The following is a 26793-nucleotide window of genomic DNA, read 5'->3' as shown; positions in this document are numbered from 1 at the left end:
AAATTTTTTTTAGCCAACTGTGCCCCCTTGTATTTATTTACTTATTTATTGGTACCTCAAATACCCCATTTGGGGTTTTACATGACGGGTGGGCATATTTAGATCACACTTTGAATGAATGCCTTGAACGATGAATGACTGGAGTGGTGCACCGCTTCAGCAGGTAGATGATTCCAGTGTTTCGCTGTTTGAACGAAGAAAGAGTTAAGATGAGCGGAGGTGCGAGCTGGAGGGGGATAAACAGCCTTTGAATGGCTCTGACGGGATGAAGTGCGATGCGCAGGCATGATGTCGGTCTGATGAAGTAGTGAGTGATAAAATTTGTAAAAGTTGGAAATCTGCATGTAGAGTGTAAATGAAGGTGTCCAGAAAATAAATTTCGTTGCAACAAATGAGTTCAGTAAAAGGAACAACAGTTTTAAGATAGCTAAGCTCTGTGAATATGAGGTGGCACACCTGTCGCATGCACAGCTACTATGCTCAGTGTGAAATTCCGCTATGAGACCTGCGTGTTATCATTGGCATTCTTTTACTTATCTCTGTCACGGTCCTTCCGTTACGCACGTCTGTCTGCTGAGTAATCACTGCTATCACCTTGCTTCCCACGTGAATGCTTTCTTTGATGAAACTTTGCCCTTGGAGTGACACGCCACTTCAGATAGCAGCATCCGCTCGTGAGCATTTCATTGGCTATTAGATGTTCCCTAACCATACACTGAGCGGCGTTGCACATTATGACGAGGATGTTAAATCCTACATAAAAGGTCTGAGACTCTCTGACCAATTAGGTGCTTATATATGCAAATCTGTAATCTATAATTTTGAATAGCTGGCCGTAGCTTCGTGCTTACAGCTGACCTCGCAAGTTTTCTGCAATACAAACATTTTGTCTTTCTACAGGTCAATCATCTCTGCGTAAATGTGCTCCCAGCATGAAATAAAGGAGTCCTAACATATTATTGAAGTTTAAAAACTCGACCATGTTATTCTTGCATGTAAAAGGACCACACTTAGCGTGACTACACTTAAATGTGGTGGTTGAGACACAGGGTTGACTTCTGTTTTAATTCGACCCTTGTGGAGGTGCGAGATTTGGTTGAATTAACGAACGATGGCAGAATGAACAAATTAAACAATTTCTTATTGCTTGAAGTAGTGTGTAATGGCATTTTGTTTCTTGCTCTTGAAGCTCAACTAAAATCATCAGCCTCTATAAGGGAACAATAACAGATCTTTCCACCTAGGGAAATGGTATAACACCGTCAGCTGAACTTTTGTGTTGAAACTTGGGCCACTGGTTGGGGTCGAATGAACCGAAGTGGCAGTCTTTCGATTTTGAATTAAACTACTTTTTCTTCCATAGCAACCTATGCTTTCTCGCTGGTACTTTCTAGCACATTTGAATTAAGTGAAAGGCCACATTAACGAAGGTTTCATTGACGGGAGTTGGCTGTACTAGTATTTTAATAGAACGCTAAAGTTAGTCTTGAAAGGTTGATCCTGGTGTCATCAGCATTAGTCATGGCGTCATGACACAGCGCAAAATTAGCTGACATTGCGTAGCAATAAGGCTAGGCATGATGACGATGCTCTTAAACAGTTATAGTGGAATGCTGCCCGCATTTTATTTTTTGGCTGTGCTCATGTGCGGCAGCCATAGCCATCGTATGAACAGTGTGAGCCAGAGTATCATGATGTCATGACACATCCTCTTTCTTGGTAATGGAACCGAAACTGGCTCACAGAAACAATTGTTGTGGCAAATAGTCGTAGAAACAACTGTTAAAATAACTGTTATAGCATATGCACACAGCAGTATCGTTGCTTCTTGTCTTGCCATCCAGGCGTTGCCTTTTGACTTAACTGACAGCTCGCACCACTCATGTTCTTAAATGACAGCTCGCACCACCTGTGCGTCTTAAATTGACGCATCCTGCCCTGAATAAAGGCAGTTCCTCTTCTGCTCTTGACTCAGCTCGTTCCATGTCCGAGTTCCTTCAAGCTCTTCGCATCATAACAGTAACAAATGTTGTTTAGGGCACTGTGAGCTTTGCCAGCACTTTTTTTTTTTTACTGGTTGAGTGGCCATTGAGCTTCAAAAAAGAAAAAAAAAAGATTGCGTGTTTTTGTGCAAGCACTTAAAACTGGCGAGGAAAGTCGAGTAGTATTTCAAGAATACTGGGCCAATAAAAACCAATTCTGTGGTTATCTTTATTATGTCCTTTTAAGAAAAGGGTTTGTCACTAAATGCAGATGTGAGGTTGATACTAGTTGAGAAGTCAATAATCGGCTCGGGGCAATTTCTTCCTCAGCATGTGACACCATTCCTCAAGCAAGGGGCACGACAGGAAGTGGGCATGTGATACGGCTCCCTTCCGGATGCGGGGCATTGGCCTGATAAACACGCCGTCAGTTGGCACTGGACTTTGGCGATGCCTGCACCAAGCTGCCATTGAGATAGAGCCACTTAATTTTCTCTTTCAATTGCCTGGGTACTGATGACAACTGGTTCATAGGAGCAAATATTATAAATTATAGCATGCTTCGATATTTGCTGGTATTGTTCCTAAGGCTTGGAGGGTGGAACTTTTTCAGTCGTAGCGAGGGCCAATGTAGCAGAATAGCAGTTGACTGTGCAAGCCAGAGCAAGTGTCAAAACATGGCAACATCCTGCTCCCATGTGACCACCTTCTGCATCGTGACGTGACAGCACAGGAGGACAGAAACCGAAGGTGGCTGTAGAAAAGCTGTTATATAAATTATTCACGGTGGTCCGAGGTTGACAGCATTTTTTCTAGTGTTTAAATGTCTTGGACTTTCATTTAATGCAAACACTGTACAGTCGAGAATGTGTCAGTACATATTCAAAGGGGAAACTAAGGAGAAAAATGACAGCAGGCCCCTTAAGCTAGAGAAGATGCAACAATGAACGATGATTGCTGCGGCTGCCTTGAACTTTACGCACCAGCTCACTGTAACGTCATAGATTTTGATGGGATCTGCTCAGCCCTAGCTAATATTTATCAGTAAAGATGGAGTACATTGTATTCTAAGAGAGTCAAAAATTGAACTTGAGACTCTCAAGTTTCGAGCGATTTTACTGGAGCCAAATGCAACAACAGCACAAAAAGACAGAGAAAGAGAGAATGCATTGAAATCCATAGCATACATTGATTATGGGCATTGCGGTTTTGGCAAGAAAACTAAAAAAAATAAAATCGAAAGCTGACCTTAATTTTTCATCAAACAATCAACCTAACACCGTAAAATTACAAAAATACTAAAGAAAAACTTAAACAGCCTGAACTGATTTTAATTTGTTGGTTCTCTTTTGGGACCTTTTAAACAGGTAGTTTAAAGCTTAGCGTAATTAAACGATGTAATCTATCTGTTTCGTTCATTACAAACCGTTTTGAAGTCCACTTCCCCATGCGACTGGGAATCTTGTTTGCTTTGTCAACAGCATGTGCATGTCTTCTACACTATGTTAGTATCGCATAATTTTTTTTCCTGTTAGCATACACACAAGCTGTATGGAGGTAAGCTCTCTGATAAGCTTAACAGCATGGGGAGCTTTATTTTGTTTCTCATTTGTTCATCGCACTAGCCTGTCAACTTTGGCAGAACTAGCAGATCTCCAAGGCTTCATGTATGCCTTAAGAGGATAGTCTGCTGGTTCACATCGTGAATATAATTAACTTGGCCAACTCCAGTTGGAATGTCACCCACCTGAACTTGTGAAACAGTAATGCGTCTCAACCACACCTGCATCTCCTACTTGTACGCTCATATGCATTTGAAGAAGTCCTTGTTTTTTTTTTTGGTTGCCCAGCTGGAAGCGAGATTGCGTGTTCCGCAAATCAGAGGTTGCAATTTCCATTCTCCTCTCACCAGCTTGCCAACGAACACTGAAAGGAAAGGCGTAAGAGCCATGCTATCTGCGCTTGACAGCCGAGTACAGTTCCTGCTTCGTGATAAAAGGTCTAGTGCATGCTTCCTCCAGAGGTCTTTTACGCTTGTTCCTCCCAAGTGGGAGGTTTGTTGCCACATCATTGCTCCAGTTGAAATACTCCACTTGTCTTTTTTTGTTGCAATTTGTGTCTTGAGTGTGTGGCATGAACTTTTTCAGTACAAGGTATTTGTTGAGTGTGTGAGGTGCTTCTAGCAAGCAACCTCCTTTGAAAACGTTTAAAAGTGAACTGCTAGAAAATTTCGATTTGGATAAATTGGTTATAACTTAGTGGTACAGTATATGACTGGAGTAACTTTGACGAAGCAGCAGGTCTGGCACTAGTCTAATTTTTAGAGTTATGTGGAGTCTTAGCAGATACTGCGGTCACCCATTGCCAAGCAGATGCAGTACAGGTCCCCGAACTGTGCGCTCGTGCTAATCCCGCTGTCGTACCTGTTTGCTCGTATGCCTATGCGGGCATTGATTCTCAATGTTCTACATTGAGAGGCAACGGCAGCGTATCTTTCAAGTTTCGGCATCAGAAAAGTTACACCTACATTTAAGATTTTTGGTCACTCGTATGTCAAAAATAAGATAGCACACAGAATCTTAAATCCACACTATCAGAAATAAAGCTTTTTTATGTGGTCCCAAATTTTGTGGCAGTTGGCCTTTAAAAGTAACAGTACATAGAAAGAGGGATTTTACGCAGATTGAGTACTCCTTGTATATCCTGTGTAGTCTATACACTAGAGTACTAACAAGAAAAAAAAGATGCCATGGGAAATTTCACGTCGCATCCCGCGTGCAGTAAAAAATCTGCAACACCAGAATTAATGATGTAGTTCTGTTATTTGCAGTTCTGTGCCTAAGGAGTGGCACTTGTGAGGTTGTCATATTGTCATGGATAAGCAATATATTTGAACATCCAAGCCCTTTATCTGCAAGAAAAGTTAGGAGAGAGATTTACAGAGTGAAGTATTTGTGTTCAGAATGTATTCTTCATTTATTAAGCTTGTTATTTTCTTAGCAAACTAGTAAATAGCCCTGAGTAGACATTACTAAAATCTATGCCATCAAGTTGGGGGATAATTTCAAGGGCGTGCTGTCATGTGCTATTCATCTTTTGCCTCTTGCATACTAACACTGTGCTAACCTCTTTGTAATTCAAGATCTGTAATATACCATTCTATTTTAGTTTAATCTCTCTTAAGCATTCTAATATAGACGATTAAGGTAACCTTCAATGCCCACAAATAGCACCAGTTATCCTGAAAACATGCAGTATGCTCCACTATTAAAGGGAACATCTAAGTGGCAATAAATATAACTCGCACACTTCTATGTTCTTGAGATAAAAAGAATGGCTGTTACGAGACAGGCTGACATTTATGCATTAAAAATGTGCATGCCATCATGTCATATTTGAGCCTTGAGTATCGAAACAACTGTTCTCAGTAATGGTGGGCCACGCTGCAGCTTGACTAACTTTAATATTTTGTGTTTGCCACTTCCTCACTTTATTGCAAATTTCACAGCAACATTGTTTCTTTTGTTCCTTGCCTTTGAGTAAATGCATCTTCTTCTTCTTGCTTGGTTCATCTGGAAAACGTGTGAAAAAAAAAAAAGGAAATCATAATTTCATGTGGACTTAGCCGTCAGTGAAGTGAGCTGTTGCAGTGCTGTAGTTGTGTTTTACCACGCAGGCAATAAAATGTGCAGACAAACCGGCAAGATAATTATACCAAGTTCATTGCATTGTGCTCAGTGAAAAGAAAGAGGCAATCTTGTTGGAAAATTTTGGCAAAAACAAAGCAGTGGTAAGCGTAACATCTTCATTTGGGGTGTTTAATATAAACACGAATTTTGACGTAATGCTGCACTACAAACACTTAAAGCTTGAATTAGGCGAGGACTGAGCTGGGAATTCATAACTTATTCACAGACCAGAAGTTGCTGCTAAAAGGGAGAAAACAAGGCAGAATAACAGATGTACCATATGCGAAAGTATACAATGATGCTGCATTTCTATTTTGTTAAATACATACCTGCACTGCAAAGACAAACGAAAACAGTGACGACATGAAACGGTCAGTCAGGTGCCAAGACCAAAGCTAGCATTTCCTAGTTTCAGCTAAAGCAAGTGCATGGTTGAAGGTGCTTAACATTTTTCTTGCCATGTGTTGGTTTAACTCGCCTGTGCCAGGTTCAGCAAAAACAGTGAAAGCAGTAGTTTGACAGGATTGCGAGAGGAAAGGCAAATTAATTGCTAGTCTAAGCAAGCTTGGGGAATTTCTTGGTTAAACTCATTTGTCCTCTCAAAGATGTGTGTGTGTGTGTGTGTGTGTGTGTGTGTGTGTGTGTGTGTGTGTGTGTGTGTGTGTGTGTGTGTGTGTGTGTGTGTGTGTGTGTGTGTGTGTGTGTGTGTGGGTGTGTGTGTGTGTGTGTGTGTATATATATATATATATATATATATATATATATATATATATATATATATAATATTGCACAATGTCCACCTGCTGGCAGCAATCTACAGGCATGGATAGATGCAGAAGTTCACAGGGTTCTGGGTTTGATTAATTCATCTGTGACACCCAGGCACCCTTACTTGCACATGAAGGCCAGATCACTAGTGCAATTACGGCAGCTTTGTACCACGAAAATAAATGAAAAAGTGGCAGGCACTGCCAAATGTTTAATTGCACTCACCTGAAACAACTGTGAGGCCTTGGGTCACTGTATTAAATTGCATTTTGTTTTAGACGAGCGGTAAATTTTTTTTTCTTTTTGTACGTGTGTGTTTACGGGGATAAGAGGTGCATGGGATCAAATTCTTGATGCTGCATTTTGCTTCGTGCTTGGTCTAGATGTTCTTTTGTAGTCTCCATGTCCCATGCACTCCGCATTCTGTTGTAGGCATGCACTTTTTTTTTTTTTCATTTCTCATGCATATTATGTGGCTGTTGCTCCTTTGAATGTGGAAAAGTAGGCGATTGGGTGAGTTAACATTTGTATTGAAACACAAACAGGGTGAAAAACGCTGGGAGAAGTTCGCAGGACAGGACTTAATCACAAGTGGCATCTTCATTTGAAAAAAACACCAAATGAATGCAAAATGTTGAACCTGTGCGTGCATACATTCCACCAACAGCATCTTTGAGCAAATATATATATAGTAAGTCTATTGCTTTTGAGCGAAAGGCAGTTTTTGAGTTCTAGGTTGCGTTGTTCCAGGATGAGTCATCGTTTCCTCACCCCGTGGCTTGAGATGCAGAAGTGCTGTCGGAGAAAATAAACATTCCTGAAGGTCACTTCTCTTATCCAACTCCCAGAAAATAACAGCTTGATGCAAACATGTAGGTTCTGCGTTCTGGTACGAAGGCCCCTTCATTTGAGCGAGTTGTTTAAAGTGATACAGTGTTTAGCCCCGTCAAGCCCCCTTTTGTCTGGAAGCTTGGCGACCCAGGGCAACTTAATGAGAACTGCTTGACACAATAAGGCTTTGCGTGGCTGAGCAGCAGACTCCTGGCCTTCTCTGGAATCATGTCAGGGACCACTTGACGGCTGCTCCCGTACACGCTTGGTTCCACTTCGTTGCAGTCGAGAGCGAGATTTGCTTGGTCACTGTCACGCTTGAGTGCTCGAAGGAGAAAAGAATAGAGGAAGGCTTTCGGGGGTCTAATTCGAGTCAACACTTGTTTCTTCTTTTGTGTGTTTTTTTTTTTTCTTGAGGTAAAAGCCATAGGCGTCCTGCTCTCTATGCTGGTGATGGCCACTCCCTTTCACTTATTGTTTGAAAGGAACACTAAAAGAGTGACACAAGCTCTGTTTATGTTGGAGTACTCTTTCAATACCTTATTTGAGCTTTAGTTGTCGGAAGAGGGTTGGGCACTGATAGACAGAATGAAGGCTGAAGTTCCCCTTGTTAATTTACGTGTCCGAGCTGCCGCACCGGCCCATGAGCAGAATGGTACTGCTTTTAGTATATTTTTGCATGTTCTAGGCTATTAGTGTCGCATTAAGTGTTCTGGAAACTTTTTGAGGTGGCTCCTCGGTTCCTTTTAAATGAAGTGCAGTCATTATTTATTGATAAATCATGGACTAGTCGCAAGTGTAAGCTATAAAAATTTATGACTGCATGGCAAGCTGTTGTGAGAAAGTCAAGGTGGCATGTCCACACACCCTTCATTGTTACATTTCTTTTTCTGGCCTACCAAAGTCTTCTTCACTCACAGTAAGGCTGCCTTGTTTGTGTCTGCGTATTCCAGAAGTCCAATGTACATTTATTAATCTACCTAACAAACTTCTGTAGCGCTGCTTTGAAAAGGGACGGGAAAATGTATGCATATATATCGCTGCACTGAGTAAGAACTTAAAAAAATAAAAGATAAATGCAGCTATGTAACATTCATGGTTATATTGCGCTCAGTTTTACAAACACAATATTAAGGAAGGACAGGACGTGGACGGACGTAGCGCAAACTACCAACTGGTTAATGCTGTTAAAGAACGCGCTTATGTACAAGGAGATACCGTGGGGGGTACATGTAAAAAGATATGACAAGGTGACGACATGTGATCATAGTTTGGGTCAGGCATACATCGTTCACATGCACCCGTTTGCCCTGGCAAACTCGACCTCAGCTTTGATAAGCGTGATGGAGGGAGTGCTTACGCACATCTCTTTTTCTTTAGCTATCGCAAGCGCCTTCCATATTTCTCGCTCCGTTTTTGTTTTTGATGTTCCAATGACTGTGCTGCTTTCTATTAGCGGGGAGCATTTGCATTGTAAGGCCAGAAGCTTTCTGTAGAAAGTTATGTGAGTATGTTGGAGGAGCCTGGATTTTGGAGTCTACTAGTCCACGAGAAGCGTACATGAGCTGCACACACTGTCACACCGTACTATTCACTCTGCCTATTCCTCCTCTCTTTTGATATTTGGGACAACGTTTCATGCTTTCATTAAATCTTTCGTGCTTTGAATAATAATGTCGTTATGAGTCAGTTATCCTCCGAAAGAGGCAGTTGCTATGGCCCCACTTGCTGTCTCTGTGTAAACAGTGTAAACAAACTCGTTGTCTGTGAATGTGTCCCCTTAACAATGCAATAATAATAGATTCAGGTGTGGGAATAGGTACTGTTGTTGGTGCATAGTGTCCAGACATAATCAGTAGTCTGATTAGTACACCATCCGACACTCTCTCTGTATTTTCTGTGCACTTGCCAACACATTGGCTAGATTTGCCAACTCTTGGCTAGATTTGCTTAGACATTGGGATTGGGCAGTGCCTCTGACAGTAGCAAAAATGAAGAAATATCACCACTGAAAGGGCAGTGGCGCTATGTGGTGGCCAAGAACGACACCAACGGGCCAATACCACAGTCTGTGAGATCGGGGGGGTGTGATAAAATCTTGGACGTCGCACCGATCCAACGTCTCTTTTATTATTATGCTAATATGCATCAAGTTATAGTAACAATAACGGATAAATAAATACTGCCTGTGACCTTATCTTGAGCCAGCATGCTAAGGCACTTCATCCGGAGCGATGTCACTGTAGCTATTCTTGGGACCATAGTCAGTGCATGCCTTAGCTCAGTCCACTTACTAACCTCGTCCATACCAATGCTGCAAGCGGCAGATCGAGTGCGTGTTTAGTGACGTATAACTAATAGTCTGACTAGATGACCCTAATGAAAGCATCCACTGCTGTTCTACAATGATGCGCAGATTTCAGTCGTGAGTGTGTCATATTTAGTTAGGGAGCATGCTTTGCACTGTCTAGTGGTAGCATTGATAGGTGCACACATTGATCTCATCCGAGTTTGCTTGATTTTGATCTCAAGCATAGCAGGTGTGAAGCTTTCCCTGCCTCTATGGGGCAGTCTGTGTGTCCGCAATGAGGCAAAATTAACGAGAAATGGACATATGGGAAGGCATGTTTACCTTCTTGCTTCCCTGGTAATCTGTAAAACAGCTAACTACAACCATTTGGTTGTTGCAAGCACTCGTGGTTCACTAAACTAAGTTGGTCTCTTGCACAAGATTTGCACTGACATGTCTGAAACCAGAATTGTGCATCTTTTATACTTGTTAACTCAAAGCCATTGAATTACAATGATTACTTAGGTGTGCTCCTTTTTTAATGTGATGACGCATGATGATGTGCTATGCAGCTTTTTTTTTTGTTTCCCTGGCATACACTTTAAGTAGCTAATTGTACAACCATTTTGCTGCTGCAAGCAGTTGTAGTTCACTGAACCAAATTGGTTCATTGCACAATATTTTAATGTGTCACAAAACCTTATTTTGTGTGTTTTATGCATGCTAACTCAAAGCCATTGAAGCGCAGTAACTGCTGAGGCATTCTGTTGCTTTCATGCATGTCTTTGTCTCATATCAAACAGATTATTCAGAACTTTGCCTAGCTTAAAATTATTTTTCTGGATTCAATGACGAAAACATATTAACGATCGTAGGAAAGCTTGGCTCACGAACATTTGTAATGAAAGCTTTGTAGTGTTTCATGAGGGACTAATAGTTTTGGCTTATTCACTATTTGTGCCATTTAATTTTCCAAATTCACCTAGAAAGTAGTTCAGTCTAGCATATTGGAGGTCTTCGTATTGGAGACTCTGTCTAGCGCATGGATACAGCCTGCTCTTGGGCAAAACCTTTCCTTAGCCTGTGGTAACCATCTTGCTCTGCTGCACCTAACTACCAACACAAGTTACATAGCCATTCCGACCAATCCAGCAACCCCTTTCATACTGGTCTAAATCAGCAGCTACTTTGTTTTGTCTGATCACGATCTTTCTTTCGTGGCTTGGTTTGTTGCGCTGCCTTTTACTCTCCCGGCTTAGAAACCTCGCAATGCTCCTGGCTCTCTCTTTTGCTTCTGTCGTGGTTTGTCTGTCTGTCTGTTTGGCTGTCGTCATTGGTGTATGGTTTGTGGTGACCTGTTCTGGCGTGCCTAGTGTTTGTGTGCGTGCAAGAGAGAGCCTTGCCCTTCTTTTTTCATTGCGTAACAATCTTCCTTGCCAGACGCTGACACCACGAATTTTTTTTCTCCCCACCCGCCCTCTTTCTCTCTCTTTCTAATCACACTTGAACTTGTCACGCGTTAAAGGGGCATAAGGTACGTATGTGCGGCATTCTCATCCTTCCTGTATGTGTGTGCGTGTGCGTATGTCTGTGAGCGCGTCTTGTTTTACCTGCACCGCCTGCACGATCATGGCTCTGGGCACCAGAAGGCACCAGGCACCATTTCTGCATGCTACTGCAGCTGCCACATTGTTATGCATGCAAGCATGCACTGCTTACACTCTTACAAAATTGCACACCAAATTCACACCAGAGAACAGATATTGCTGTGTGACAAAATTGCACCAGAAGGGGTGTGCAATTTTCAAGAGTGTACACGTCAGTACATTGTAATTGGTGCTAACAGTGTTTTCCAGCAGTTCTCACTTTGATCCGTGCTTCTGCAATGCTTTTGATGTGAGCAAATGCTTAGGCAAGACCATTGTGACAAGCGGTGTTGTTATTCTTGCAAAGCACATTCTACCTGCTTTGTCTGGGCCACTAACGCATGCTTGAATACAATTCACACATTTGAGAGGTGGTAATTGTTCGATGTGTAGATAACAGGGAAAGGCATTGCATTGAGTGCATTTATAGGTGTATTTTAGTGTGGGATACTTTACCACATAATGTGCAGTGTGCTGCTAATAACCACAGGTGTAGCCAAAGCTTGTGAGGTAACAAGTTAACGTGATGAAGAAGCTAAGAACCGTACAACGAGTAATGTAATGTAAAATGCTAGGCATAGCATTGATACAGGAAGGTGGCAGTATGGATTCAAAGGCAAATGCAACAGCTGATGTTCTGGTTAAGATTAAGAAGTGATGTTAGGCAAGCCATGTAATGCATAGAGCAGGTAATTGTTGGGCTGCTATACCCGTTTTGATGCTAATGCTTTTTCACGCTTTTTGTGTTCATGAGTGGTCAGGGTGCCAAGCATGACCACTCATGAACACAAAAAATACAAAAAGGCATTAACATTTAAAAAAGCACTGCTACAAAATAGTGGCTGTGGTCTGTTGGAGTAACAGTAGGTGCCAGAAGAAGAGAAACAAAGTCAAAGGCAGCAGGCGTTTCAGTGGAATGGTGTAGTTAGTAAATTTGTGGTCTTAAATAAGGTGGAGTCGACTTTTGTAAAACACAGTAACTGATGATTGCTACGAGTAGCCATTGCTCTTCAGCTGACATAAGTAGGCTGATGATGATAATGATGAATGTATAGTGACTGCGTACACCGTGGTGCCTCACTGTGCCATCATATGTACGATACATTCTAGTTCACTCTTCGGAGCTTGTGCTTCATTTCATGCTGATGGCATATTGTCGGTGTTGCATGACATATAGTTTAGCTGCACTGTTTCTTCATTGTTATGTTGCACTTATGCTTAATTAGACTGCACAAGGAAATGGCATGCAAAGAGAATCTGCGGTGGGTGGCATTCCCTGTCGAGAATTGTACCTCTTGCAGTTGGTGCAAGTAGTACACTGCACATTGTGTTACCCATGTTGCCCGTCACTGCCTTGTGCACAGTCGGCGCTGTTGTCTTTTGTGATAGGAGGATGGATGCCAAGCATGACGCCTGCCTTGCCGTCTTTTGTGCTTGCCAGCCCGACCTTTTAGTTGTTGGCTGCACGTATGTCTGCCAGTTTTTGGGCGACCCGAGCTTTGCCGCATCTTGTGAGGAAACAAACTTTGGCTGGCCGAACGTTTGCATTTGCCGAGTAGTTCGAGGGTACGCGAAAGGAAGAAAAGGCTGCGTCAAGCAAGATTGGCAGCAGATGACTTTACCCAAAAATTAGGCTACTTTAGCATTGCAAGAGTGTTTTGGTGTTCTATAGGAAATGATATATATATTATAAAGAGAGAGAACAGGAAATCCAAGGAGGTTAACCTGCATCCAGTTTTCTACCCTACACAGGGGGAACAGGGTTAAGGGGACAAGAAGAAAGAATGTAGAGAGAGTGGGAGGGAAACAATGTAAACAGAATTGCGACTGATAAACAAAGCTTTGTTTTTAATACAGGAGAGGTGGGCGTGTAAATTTTGTTTTTGCAACAACCTTCCACGAAGCTCATAGTCAGCTTTAAAGGAATACTGATGCAGAAATTTTGTGTTCCTCCTGGCTTATTTAGGTAGCTGCTGACGCCGTAATTACGGCATGACACTTCAATTCATCAGTAGCAGCACAAATAATTGCAGCACCATTTATGCGATTCAGTACATGCCAGGTGTAGCGTAGCTCGAAGGGGAAAAAAGGAGGCTATTCACATCACCGAAAGGGAAGTTGGCGGTCACATTGTGTCATAAACAACTCAAGGGCACTCCGCTTTGTGCAATGTTGTAGACAAAGGCCACAAAATGACTTGTGTCGTTGAAAGCGGTCAAATCGGCCCTTCCAGTTGTGCACTTCTTTTGGAAGCACAAAGAAACCTGCTCTCCCCTCTGGTTGCTTCCAGTGCTGAGTGGACACAGCCATTATAGCGTGTGTGTGTATATATGTCAGTGGTGCCTAGCACCTTAAGACTACCACACCAGGTTTCGGTGGCAGGAGTCATCCCCTTCCTGATGTCTGAAGCTGCACTGTACTCGGCGTGACTTTTGAAATGGTTGTAGATTAAACCTTTCCGTGCTGCGAACATGATGAAAATAGTACCAAATTTAACCGAATTCTTTTTTGCTTACATTGTAGTGTTTTTTTCTTCCTGAACAAAGCGGTACCGTTTTTTTTCAATTCAGTAAGGTTTATTTATTTCCGAAATTGCACAAAATAAAATAATGAAGAAGGCTTCTCTGCATGACACTAGGGTCTTGCGGCACAGCGCCCTCAGCAGCTTGATCTCTGTGAATAAAAGAAAAAAAAGTGAATACAAAAAGAAAATAATCTAAATGGTGCAAGACTCATGCACATGAATGGTGGCTACTTTTCTGCAGCTCCAAAGGCACAGTTAGTAGGTAGGGGAGACATACACGAGTTGTGGTGAGAACCTCCGGTCCATCTACATAATCGTCATCGACCAAGTCCTCGGAGGTAGAACACATCACTTTTTGTTTTGGAGCAAAGCAGAGAACTTCCTTTGGCACACACTTTCATTCCGATGTAGCAGGAAGGCAGCAATGCTTTTGTGCAGTTGTCAGAGGAGGCCACAATAAAGAGAAAGGAGAACCACAATGGCACGCAATGGACAAGTGTTGCCATCTAGTGTTAAAATTTGCAGCTGGATTCAATTTGACAACTATAGTTATCAGCTCACTTCGTATGAGGCATTTTTGTTCATGGTGACTATACTCGTCAAAGGATTAAGAGATAAAAGGAAAGGATTAAGAGATAATGTAATTAATTACCAGTTGTGCTCCTGAGAAATTAAGCTTTTGTAGCGTAATTACTGGGTTAACAGCTACGTAACAAAGAAATAAAATTTTCCGTCAGTACTTGAATAATGACCTAAAGCGTGATGACTGGGTTGTGATAGATGCCATAGCAGAGTTCCCATGTTTGTCTTTGCCACTTTATGCCTTTTCAACAGGCACTAAAATCTTCATACCTCACCCTTTCTGCACCTTGCCCCTGCTGTAACAGGCCTAGTGTAAGTGGCAATTGAGCCTTGGACCTTGGACTCGGCACTGTAAGGCCATAGTCGTTGAGTCGAGTCGCTGTACAGGGTGACATTGCACATTGTTGCAGCAGGTTGAGGCAAGTTAACTGTTGATTGTTAGGCAGCGAAGATATTATTTTTTTTAAAAGTAGTAGAAGGTAAGCGTCGCAACACTTTTTGTGGGCTTTTCCTGCAGCAAAATAACCTTGTCCGAGTGTGGACCACTAAGTGTGGGACAGCATTTAGTGGCACCATTGGTGCTGCAGTTTGTCCATGAACGATGCGTAGAGCAGGGTGGTCCAAATTTCAGTTGCGGTTATCTTTGCAGATAATTCGGCCTATCCTGATGGACAAGTGTTGAGGGGCTCGCCAGGGTTTTGCTTTACTTTCAGCTGCATGTATGTGTAGTGGGAAGCAAAGTGAAATGGCTGATGTAAATGGCAACCAAAGAATTGTTTCTCCATCTGGGTTTGAAGTTCCCATACATCTAGGCTAATCCATTTTCGACTCTTTGTTTTGCTCTGACTTCTGATAAATGTATAGATCTTGTCTGTTAGCTGTGCTGCATTACTAACGTCCCAAAGTTTAAGTGATGCCTTCAAGTGAGTGATGTCATCTGCGGGAGACTGCTGCTGCTGATGCACATAATCTGGCAGGTTCCTGCCTACAACATGCAGGCCGGCTGAAGTTGCGGAAAGTCAGCGCAAGAGCTGAAAGCCACCCTAGTTCATCAATCAGTCAGTCAATCAATCAATCAATCAATCAATCAATCAATCAATCAATCAATCAATCAATCAATCAATCAATCAATCACCAACAAGATAATTGGAGGACACACAGGAAAAAGCAGCCAGCAGTGGCATGAGTGTCTGCAAGCGCTACACAAGGCAACATATTCAGGAACTTGTTGCGTTCTCTTCATTTGGTTGAAAGTAAGCGAAGTACAGAAACCAAAAAAAGACAACTATTCACACTCCTATGTTGCAGAGATGAAGTTTGAAGTGATGACAGAAAGTTCGAATAATAAAGCTAGAGCACATATACTTAACAGGTTTGCACACTGGTACAAAATTATTGTGAGCTTGTTTGCCAAGAAACATTCCTATCAACATTACACAGGCAGATGAAAGGTGGTACGTCATGACTTCCTAATATAACAAATACAGTGTAAAAATGCAGAGTAGAGAGTTGGTCCTCATTCAAAATTGCGTACAGTGCCGATGATGGGACAATAGGCAAGATATGGAATTAAGACAGATAGGCTGTCCTGTTTTTACTTCCTGCGTCTTGTCCTGTCATCTGTGCTGTTCAAGAGGCTTCAGATCACTGCTCCTACTCCACACATGCAGCCTGCATCTTGTATTAAATTTGATTGCACGAGAAAATCGACATTGGTTGCTTTTAATGTTGGCATTCTTTTAGAAACTTTCCTGTTTTCAAGCTATTATTAAGGTGGCCGCAGTAATGTCACCAACCTGTAAAAAATGTATAGTAGTCTGGAGCTATATATTTTGTTACAAACAAACATGAATTCAACAGACTTTCTTACAAAAATTACGAGAGGGAACTCTTACACTTGTGTTTACTTCTGTAATGTTCTTCCCTTAAGATCGGACAATGAGGCTCAAGTGAGTTTATAATGAAAAGAGCTGTTGTTCTTCGACTGACAGTGTGAGGATGTGAAACTGGAGCGAGTGTTTCCAAGTGGGTTTCAGATAAAACAAGGTGATGCATTTCGTTGACTGCAGTTATGCATACGCTAGCTTCAACACTGAAAATTGATGAGCTGTGTATAGTTACTGGAACCGCCAAAAACGTCTATTGTGTCTAATAGAGACTGCAGTAGATATCAAAGCTTGGCACACCTGCTTCTAGAAAGTGAGCTCCTGTCAGGGAAGTTTGGACTTTCTGTGCCTACAATAGCTTTAATTATGTAATGACTGAATGAGGGTAATTGTGAGTAAAATAAATCAATTACACACAACACCGCAGCACTGAAACTCGGCTGTCAAGATATTCTTGGACATAGCTGGTACAATGTTGCTTTAGTTTCCAGGTGGCCTAGATTAAGTTTCAACACTCGATGCAGTTATTCGACTACAATGCGAGGTTCTTTTCCAGAATATTTAGCCTCGAAGTCACCCCCCGCCACGTACGCGAATTTTGCAGCGCGATTTGCGCCGTATAGTGTGGCTTTATGGCAGCGCGACTTCCGCCTGATAGTGTGGCTTTACGGCAGCGCGTGCCGTGAAGCCAGACTACAAGGCGATATTTTCTTTTCTTGGGTCCTCCAACTGGCACCCTCGCCTTATAATCGAATAAATACGGTGTTCTGAGACTAGTCATGAGATCATAGTTGGTGTTTCTGGCCGTGATATCTGCAACCTTATGGAGGAATACTACATATGTGGGTTTTGCAAATATCAGCCATTTGCATTTGCTCTCAAATTCATACTTCAGGGGTGGAGCAGCTGCGCTAGTTGCACCGAATTGCACCAGGAGTGGTTATTCACGTCATCCTGTTGTAACATGGCATTTTAGCAGAAAGTTGCGCCACGCCTGTGCCAAATTAAGCATCATAACAAAAGCCTCTTTCCGTTGCTGCTGCCTCTGTAACATAACCGAAACTAAAACCTAAAGCATGACGCTTAAGTGGTCATCATAATTCTGGATATCAACGGCACGGTCATCGCCATAGGTATGGTCGATACTGTCAGTTCTCCTCTCAATATTTTCGTTCTTTTGTTGAATTTCTTATTGGTGGACATCCCAATGTACTACTGCTGTAGGGTAGTTTGGTTTGTGTTGTTTATGCTTCCGTTTGGTGTTCTTCGTACCAGTGAGGTGCGGAGCTCGCTCAAGGATGATCGGATAATGTCTGGCTGCACACTGTTCGCGGTGCCACTTGTAAAAAATATCTCTGAATACGTGTGCTCAACCGCTAACAAATAAATTATGGATAGGATTATGGATCGTTCGTTTACCCTTGCAACACCCCACGCTTAGAAGGGCAGGTTTCATGGTTGCAGTTTACTTGGCCTTTACAAGTCTTAGCTTTTACGTATTTACTATATTTCAGGTAAAATTGAGACAATATCTGGTATATATATGTAACAGCAGTGTGTGAAAGAAGGTGTAGATAAAGAATAAAGATAGTGTTTGGGTGACCACATCTGTCTATGTCTGCAACCTCCTGCTCGTGTCACATAAGTCAACGGGATGAAGAACTGACAGCCACCTCTTGCATGCCACGCTTTGAACCCCGAGTGCACAGCTCCCCCTTTGACACTGACCAGCATCATGACCGCATCACCGCAAGCCTTGGACATACCCAAGTATACCAGATCGGCAAACGATGAGCCGGTGGAAGACTGGTTTCGTCGCTTCGAGCTCAATGCATCCTCTGCATCATGGTTGGAACGGGATATGGTCGCCAACTTCAATGATTACGTCATCAATGTGGCATTTCTCTTCTACCACATGCACATCTTTGAAAACCATGAATTGTGGGAGAAAATCAAGGAAGACATGATCCGTCAATCTAAAGTATACGCTACAGATTCCTTCACTATCCAACAACTGGAGATATTGCAACTGGGTCATCACAGCCACCCACAGTCTCCACATAGCAATCGTTATCAGTGCCAACCAAAGCCACATATGACTAGATTGTCACCAACTTTCTCATGTAGTAATCCTCCATACAAGACAAAACAGAATCACACGCCACTACGATTTCACCATGCACAGTAGACAAAGTAAAGCCTCTGTTCGCTGAGCAATATCCAAGTCTCTTTCCTTCAAGACCAAGCCTTCCATCAGGTTTCACTTCTGTGAAGGAATTGCCAATACGTATCTGCGTCTTCTTCACACTGTCATACTCCTTCCATCGCTAATGCGTCGGATGTGTTCACTGCGTCTTGTATGTGTGACCCACTGCCTGGTTTCAAGTCACGTGACTCTTCTATGAAACTGATTCCGCAGCCCATGCTTCACGGAATCACTTCATTCGCAAATGAAAGCTCAACTTTTATAGAAACAGACCTACCACTGGAAGCACTTGGTGCAGCCACATCCAATGCATCGTTTCGTTTACCTGGTACTTCAGGCTGCATGGATGCAATCAACAGAACGAGTCAAATTAAGCCGTATTATTTTCCACCAGGACACCACAATCAAACTACCAGCTCTGTTTGTTCACTTCGCAACATAGAGCATTTTCCTTCATCAGCAGTGGATGAATAGCTTACACATGGAGTTCAAACTGCTTTGCATATTTCCAGCTTTTTCGCACACACTAGACCTCAACAAACTGCTGACATTGCAGAAGCATCGAAGGCACCAGATGTCACACATTGCTCACTAACAGAAGCATCCTCTCAGATGATGGATGGCAGCCCTAGAAGTGGCTTCTAAAGAACCTCACAGATTGATCTCGTCATCAGAGAAGTCACGCGAAAGCAAGCACTGTGTCAGTTGCCCGCCGCTGGTGACACAAATTTTATTCCTGAAGGCTTATTCCAGAAGCAGTTCTTCATCATCAGCTTCTGCAGTCTCGTCAGAAAGGCCTAAATCAGTCACTCCAAGACCAACCTCAACTACCTCAATGACGACTTCGACAAAGACGACGATGGTGAGTGTCGCTGAAAGCACAGTTGAGACAAGGAAAACGTCGATGCTCAAGGCAACTGTGCTCAAAGCAACTAAACCTATGGTGAACTCAACTAAGACGCTTTGCAAGAAAAAAAAAATGTTGCCGAGTAGGCCTTCAGCATCGCCTATCAAGGCTGCTCTGACCCCAAGAATTCCTGCGACAGCGTTGTGCACAACAACGAAAGGGACACAGGCACTTTCCCGGCATACCAGACCAACAGAGACGTCGCTTCGACAACTCAGTCCACCAAACGTTCAAGCAGGAGACACTGCGTGCGTGTCTGCAAGTCGCCGCGATATCCGAGTTCCTATGGGTGCCATGTGTACAGGATTTCCTTCATCAGGTTATGCATATGTCATCCGGAACATAACAGCCAGCCTCGGCCACCTGAGCTCTGCTGGACATCGTCAGACTGCTGCAACATTTCTTGGTGTAATGTGTTTAAAGCCAGAACAATGTAGTAACTGCACCTTCTCATGTTTTTATTATCCTCTCCTTGCTCCTTCTCATGCTGTTTGTTGCGCATGCTTTCTTGAGGGGAGGGTGAATGTGTAGTGGCGGACAGAAAGACTGTGCACAAAAGAAGGAGTAGATGAAAAGTAGAGCTAGTGTTCAAGTGACCATGTCTGTCAATGTCCACAACCTCCTCCTCGTGTCACATACATGTGTCTTTATATATGGGCCCCTACAAAGTCATAGAGCAGACCTCGCCGGTGAACTATCGCATTATGCCTGTTGATGCCCCAACTGAGCGACGCTGCCGCGGAACAGAGATTGTGCATGTTTCCTGCCTGAAGCCCTTTCATCTTCGTTCCACTGTCTAATGCAGCCAGGCTGGCTGCTTCCGCCCATGAGGGAAATTAGTGTAAGCGGACTTCAACTTCATCTGTACAAAGTCATCATCAATCATTGGCTCGTGTTCGTTTTTGCACCAGCGCAAATTTTTCTTCTTGGAAAAAAGCGTCGTCTCGACCGTGGTATTTCAGTATGTTGAACACTGAGCCAAGAAGTGCTTGTTGCTGTGCCAAGTCAAACTTTTGCCTGTGCCATGACCTGTGCCAAAAAGGCAAATGGTTGTTCCCCCAGTCATGGTTTAGTCCTGCTGCACTGCTTCTTCAGCCACCATAATTTATATCAGTGTAATTATGTGCACTGCAAGGAATCTCAAATTAAGCCTGTGTTTCTGAGTGAGCTCTTTATTTGCTCTCATTACTGTATACATTTTCATGAACGGCCGATCGAGGTGAAAACTTGTGTACAGGAGAAGTTCCTGCATTCAGCTGGTGTTCTGCATGAATGAGCAGCGTATTGGGCAAGGAAAAAGGATACAAATGAGGTGCTGAATCACGGCAACAAATTTACTGCCTGGTGCATAAGTGTGCAGTGAAGTCGACCAAAATATGAAGCGACAAATAAGGCAACATGTGCTGAGGTTATGAAACGCATAATCAAACTACCTGTACAGCCAGCATAAGACATGACTTTTGTGCAGCAGACAACAATGGAAGCTATTAAATAATGCCACGCTGAGACCAAAGGCGAGCAGTGAACTGATCCTGTGCTACTTGATTAATGAGAACTGATGACGATGATGAGCAAAACTGGATGTAACACCTCGCGCATGTCAAGTAGTGCTTGTGCTGTGAGTTCAAGTTGGAATTTATTGAATTATTACTCTGCATACAACATGCGCATGCAGTTGTAATGCATTAGCGGGTCCCAGTGTCAAAGCTTTCTGGTGTATCTACTATTAACTGTGCATACAAATAAGCAACTTATGCAGCAGCCAATGTCAGTACATATGCTAAAAGCTAACAAAGAACTGGATACATTAGATGCACGTTCACAGCCAAGGTACCAGCACCAAAAGAGAGCAGCAAAGAATTACATTACATGTAGAAAACTTTCAGGCAGATGCAATGTTTTTAATAGTTAATTGTAACACAGTAAACAGCAAGTTATAACTCCTGCGAAACACATTCATGCACATTGTTTGCACATAGTCAAGAAACAGAATTGTTGCTCACACGTAATGTGTTTACAGTGAAGTACTGCAACAAAGAGCACCTGTTTTCTAGAAGAGTTGGGACAGCAGCTAGAAGATGTCGAAGGAGTGCATTGGGAAAAAGTGTGGATTATGAAATTAGCAAGAGCAAGTGATTTTTTAAGTTACTGAGTTTGTGCTTAAGGCAGCCTCCTCCTCTTTGGTGCAGTTGGTACTTTGGCAAGATCAAGCGCATCGAGGCGGAGAAGAAGCTCCTGCTGCCTGAGAACGAGCACGGGGCCTTCCTGGTGCGAGACAGCGAGAGCCGCCGCAATGACTTCTCTCTTTCGGGTAGGCAGCCACATAGTCTTGCCTTTTCCCTCCAGTGACAGCCAGCATTCTGTAATCATAGCAGTTCAGTTTCTAGGTACGTTCTGGGTACGTGGCATGAAAAGGGTTAAACAGCCTGTAGTCAGCCTCGCACTCACATGCTTTGTAGCCCGTACTTTTGACGGGCAGTGTACATTTTCTGCTATGTGGCAAAGCATTAACTACTACAGAGGAAAGCTGCAGGCATTCCTTTAAGCGTCGTAATTCCAGTGTTCATCCTGTTGCCTTCTTCAACTCTGTCTGCACATTTTTTTGTGCTGGCCTGGCACATCTTTGGACCGTCTCCAACTTTTTGGAACCTCTATGTCGAATATGCAGTTCGGGACGGTGACACAGTGAAGCACTACCGAATTCGGCAGTTGGATGAGGGTGGCTTTTTCATCGCCCGGCGGACAACATTCCGCACTTTGTTGGAGCTTGTGGACCACTATGCCAATGAGGCCGATGGTCTCTGCGTCAACCTGCGCAAGCCCTGTGTTCAGGTGAGCACTCCTGCATCCTTGACTATCCCCTTTTTTTTATTCGCAAGCTCTTGAGCTTCCTCAAGCATGTTGGGAAGTGCTTTGTTTTTGAGCTACATGCTGTCAGCTTTAAGAACGCCATTACTATTCCCACAAATTGTCAACACAGCTCCATGGCTGATGCACCTTGTGAAATGAGAGGGTAGGATTTGCATGAAATCGCCAAACATAATTTTAGTCCTTGGCTACGTTGGAACATCTTGTTCTGAAGAGGGCCATTTGAAAATGGTGCAACATAAGAGTTTACGTTGTGCACTCTTTATGAAAAGCAAGGTGCATTGCATATTTGCGTGTTTATTGCTTGTTCGTACCGTCGTTTTGAACATATGTTCTTTGTTACAGGTAATTGGTTGCGGCTGTTGATGTTTTGTTAAGATGTTGATTTCATGCTCTCACATTTTCATGTCTACCAAAGTGTTAAAGTTCATGTGGCATCTTAGAAAGACATGTCAATAGAAATTTTCACTCTAGTTTCTTGGTGCTGTTAAAAGCTTGTCCATTACAAGAAGACATGTTCATAGTTGAGTATGCCTGCCCTGCTTTATTTGGGGTAGTAAAGGGAGTGGTATGTGTGATAAAAGGGCCCAAATTGAAGCATTTTTACATGCCTGACATGTTTGTTTACCTTATGTTTCATAATCTTGGTAAACTCTCGTAGCAGCTGTGAAAAAGCAAAGGGAGCACACAGGGAAAGTCCAAGAAAACAACGCCAATCTTATGTGGTCACTTGTTTCAAATTGTGGTCAAGATTGAACTACTAGTATCAAGTAGCTCAGTTAGCTGTTCACCAAATTTTTACGCTCTGATCAATATTATGGGGCTAGATTGTGCACTCACGAGTACCAGCACAGATGACACAATGCAAGCCCATTACTGTTTCGGTCTTCACCTTCAAATACAATAAAGCCATTTGTTGGCTGCTTCATGCTAAATCATGATGCATGATATGTGTGAACAGAGCAGCCCTATGAATAGTTTAGGAACATACTTTACATATTTGCTGTTCATAGAGACGGAAAACTCTTTCCTTTCTTAAATCAACTTTTCAGGTTTTGACTTAATACAGCCGAACCTATCAGATAGGTTCAGTAGTCAAACGAAGTCATATTGAACGCAAAAACAGCTTTCCTATATACAATATTTGTTATAAGCATATAACTGTTGCACACTGATATCAGTGACACATATTTGAGATTTACGTCTTTATATATTATAATTTGTTATATATCCATGTTTATTATATTGAGGTTTGACTGCAGTGGCAGTCAACCAAGCCTTGTCAGCTGCAAGAAAATTAGTTCAGCAGATAGTAAGTGAGCATCACTCGTGGCTGTGGCTGTGGCTGTGGCATTTGGCTGCTGAGCACAAGCTCAGAGGTCCAGCAGACCACTTTCTCTATGAGTTTCACTATGCCACTGCCGTTACAAAGTGTGCCGGTAGCAGCAGCCCATAGTGGGCTGTGAACGGCTTTTGCGGTGAGATGCGTGTTGTGTTTGAACCATGACAAACCCACTTAGCCAACAATACCAAGAGGCAGGGAGGTGAGAATAAGAAGTTTCTAGAATAAGAGTGATGTTGACACACACACACACACACACACACACACACACACACACACACACACACACACACACACACACACACACACACACACACACACACACACACACACACACACACACACACACACACACACACACACACACACACACACACACACACACACACACACACACACACACACACACACACACACACACACACACACACACACACACACACACACACACACACACACACACACACACACACACACACACACACACACACACACACACACACACACACACACACACACACACACACACACACACACACACACACACACACACACACACACACACACACACACACACACACACACACACACACACACACACACACACACACACACACACACACACACACACACACACACACACACACACACACACACACACACACACACACACACACACACACACACACACACACACACACACACACACACACACACACACACACACACACACACACACACACACACACACACACACACACACACACACACACACACACACACACACACACACACACACACACACACACACACACACACACACACACACACACACACACACACACACACACACACACACACACACACACACACACACACACACACACACACACACACACACACACACACACACACACACACACACACACACACCTTTACTGCCCCCTAAAATTCACTAGAGAAATCCACATTGGCCATTGGCATTGCCCTCGACATTCCCCTCCATGTGGCCTTGAACAAAATTACAGCGGGAAGGTGGAGAGGACCACTGTTATGACGGTGCTGGCAGGGCCCTCACGCACGTGCTCCGAAAGTGGGGAAATCGGTTTAGTCTCTGCCGCTGTGTCTACATTTTCCAGCAAGGGCAAAATGACACAACGTTCAAGTGCTCCGATTTCAGTGATGAAAATTGATCAGTAATAAGAACCCTAGATGATAGAAAACAATTCAGAACCACCCCGTTCTTCTCCTCAAACTCTATAGTGTCCCTCACGGCAAAGCTGGGACAATTAAATGGTCCTCGAGGTTCATACTTGTCAACAAACTGAAGCTGCTGCTGTTTGATTTAAAGAAAAGGAATTAAAGCAGTTGCTGTGGTGATTATCCTGTCACATCCCAGCAAGATTACGTTCCTGTTTGTATGTACTGTGTGTGTTTATCTTTCTGTAATCTAGGCATACCACCTTGCAAGTGCAAGACTTTGTCTCAGATTGACTTGTTTGTTCCGGGTCTAGTCATGGCGTGCCGAGGTGCTTGCAGTGTTGGAAAATGCCGTTGAGCCTTCTTTCTCCTTTCAGTGCTGCGCCTCCTGTTACCACTCTCCGCTCATTTTCTCTCTCTCTCCTCTCCGAACAGGGGACCCTCTATCGAGGCGTCTTGCAGGTAGTCTTTCCATTTACAATTGGCTTTCCTCACCGCTCTGTGTTTGCGCATCGTCTGCTGCGCTTGGCGCATGCCAGCACCATCGAGAAGCCTTCCCATAGATCCCAGTAGCTTGCATGAATCGCCTTGTCTTCTCATTGGCCTCGAAGCACACGTTTGACTCTCTGCCGCTTTCTCTCTCTCTCTCACTGCCATTGCGGCACGCTGCTTCACGCCTTTACTAACTTCACTGTGTTGTCTGTTTGCCTGAAGCTCGTCGAGGCAACCTCACTTGACTGCCTTCTCACTTCCCTGACGGCAAGTAGGGCTTTTGAGAGGGGTCTTCTGAAGCTTGCGAGTAGTTTAAGACTTTTTTAATGTCTCACACAGTTAATTTCCAAGAAAGAAGCAAGGAAATGAAGGTCTGCTAATAAGAGGCCACTGTTGAGGTCATCGTGGACAAGCACCCAGTGAAGCCAGTGAAATGGCTTGGGTTTAAGTTTTTTTGTTACCCAACAAACTTAATTATTGTGGTAGCTCGTTTTGTTAGCTCCTGGTTGATCTTTCTGATTTGCATTGGCCCTTGTCCTGTTTTGTGCCTTACTCTGGATATTAGAGATATTCTCGTGCGTTATTTCATGGGCACAGCAATTCCTGAAATAGAAATTTCATTTTCTCTCTTCCTTTTCTTTCTACTCAAACTTTTCAGCTGGATTGACGTGTAGTTAATAACTCGCTGCTGCTTTGTGACAGCCACTTTAACCGTCTTTGAGCTCATGTGCCTCTGGAAGGACCTAATATAGTTGGGATATTGCAGTGCTACAATTTTTTTTCTCAAAACTTTATTTTGCAGCACTTTGACCCTGTCCTGATAAGCATCAGTTTGTAACTTCATCGTTGTTTCAAGATTCTCGGGAGGTCATATTTGCCGTTCTGTTACTTAGAACCCATTTGTATTTATGCTGCATCACTTCGTTGTGAGCTTGCCGTGCACATGGTGGTTCTTGGGATGGCAGTGAGCCGTTGCTAGATTTAATTTTAAACCGTCACATAACAAACACTAATTCAGCAAACCATTAAATATGTCAACATAAGTATTTTATAAGTTTGTGGGGCCATGGCGTAGACATTCTACCTGCATAGCAAAACCAACGAAGAATGCAAGTTCGTGCACAAGCAGTTAAACCTTCATAACGAAATCAACAAGACACAAGAAATATTTCGTTAAATTCAAAACATCGTTAAATTTAAAACACTGATGTAAATAATTTAACATAATGTTCAAGAGAAAAACATATATACAGTTTCCCCCTGCGTTCGCTTTGTCAGACTAAGGAATTGTGGACTAGACTGCACAGAGTAGTCAACGCGCACTTCGACTCAGCTGCAACGGAGAAGCTGGCACCATCTAGTAGAGCCCAGGTTAAGCTGAGTGCCGTCTACTGCAATATTGCAGGGAGCTTGATAAAAAGGAAAACGGCCCCTCTCAAACTGGTTTGTAATGTCTCTGCCTTAGCCGTACATGAATAAATTTCAGAGTATCTTGAAGACACCAGGTTTATCGTGACCTGTTCCTTTATTAATATTTTCTTCAAAAACCTTGCTAAATCAGGCAGGCGATTGCGTTATTT

General features: G+C 43.0%; 1 protein-coding gene across 2 annotated transcripts in view; it reads left to right on the top strand.

Annotated features, from left to right (window-relative positions):
- The window catches only part of Src42A (Tyrosine-protein kinase Src42A), a 105765-nt gene that overhangs the window by 56444 nt on the left and 22528 nt on the right, over nt 1-26793 (top strand). For both annotated transcript variants that reach the window (XM_050176182.3, XM_050176183.3), the window contains exons 2-3: nt 21501-21622; nt 21980-22143. In XM_050176182.3, coding sequence (XP_050032139.1) covers nt 21501-21622; nt 21980-22143 — 286 coding nt within the window. The remainder of the gene's footprint in view (nt 1-21500; nt 21623-21979; nt 22144-26793) is intronic.

This window comes from Dermacentor andersoni, chromosome 9 (assembly GCF_023375885.2).
Source record: "Dermacentor andersoni chromosome 9, qqDerAnde1_hic_scaffold, whole genome shotgun sequence".
Lineage (NCBI taxonomy): Eukaryota > Metazoa > Arthropoda > Arachnida > Ixodida > Ixodidae > Dermacentor > Dermacentor andersoni.
This window is presented reverse-complemented; position numbering and strand designations above follow the sequence as displayed.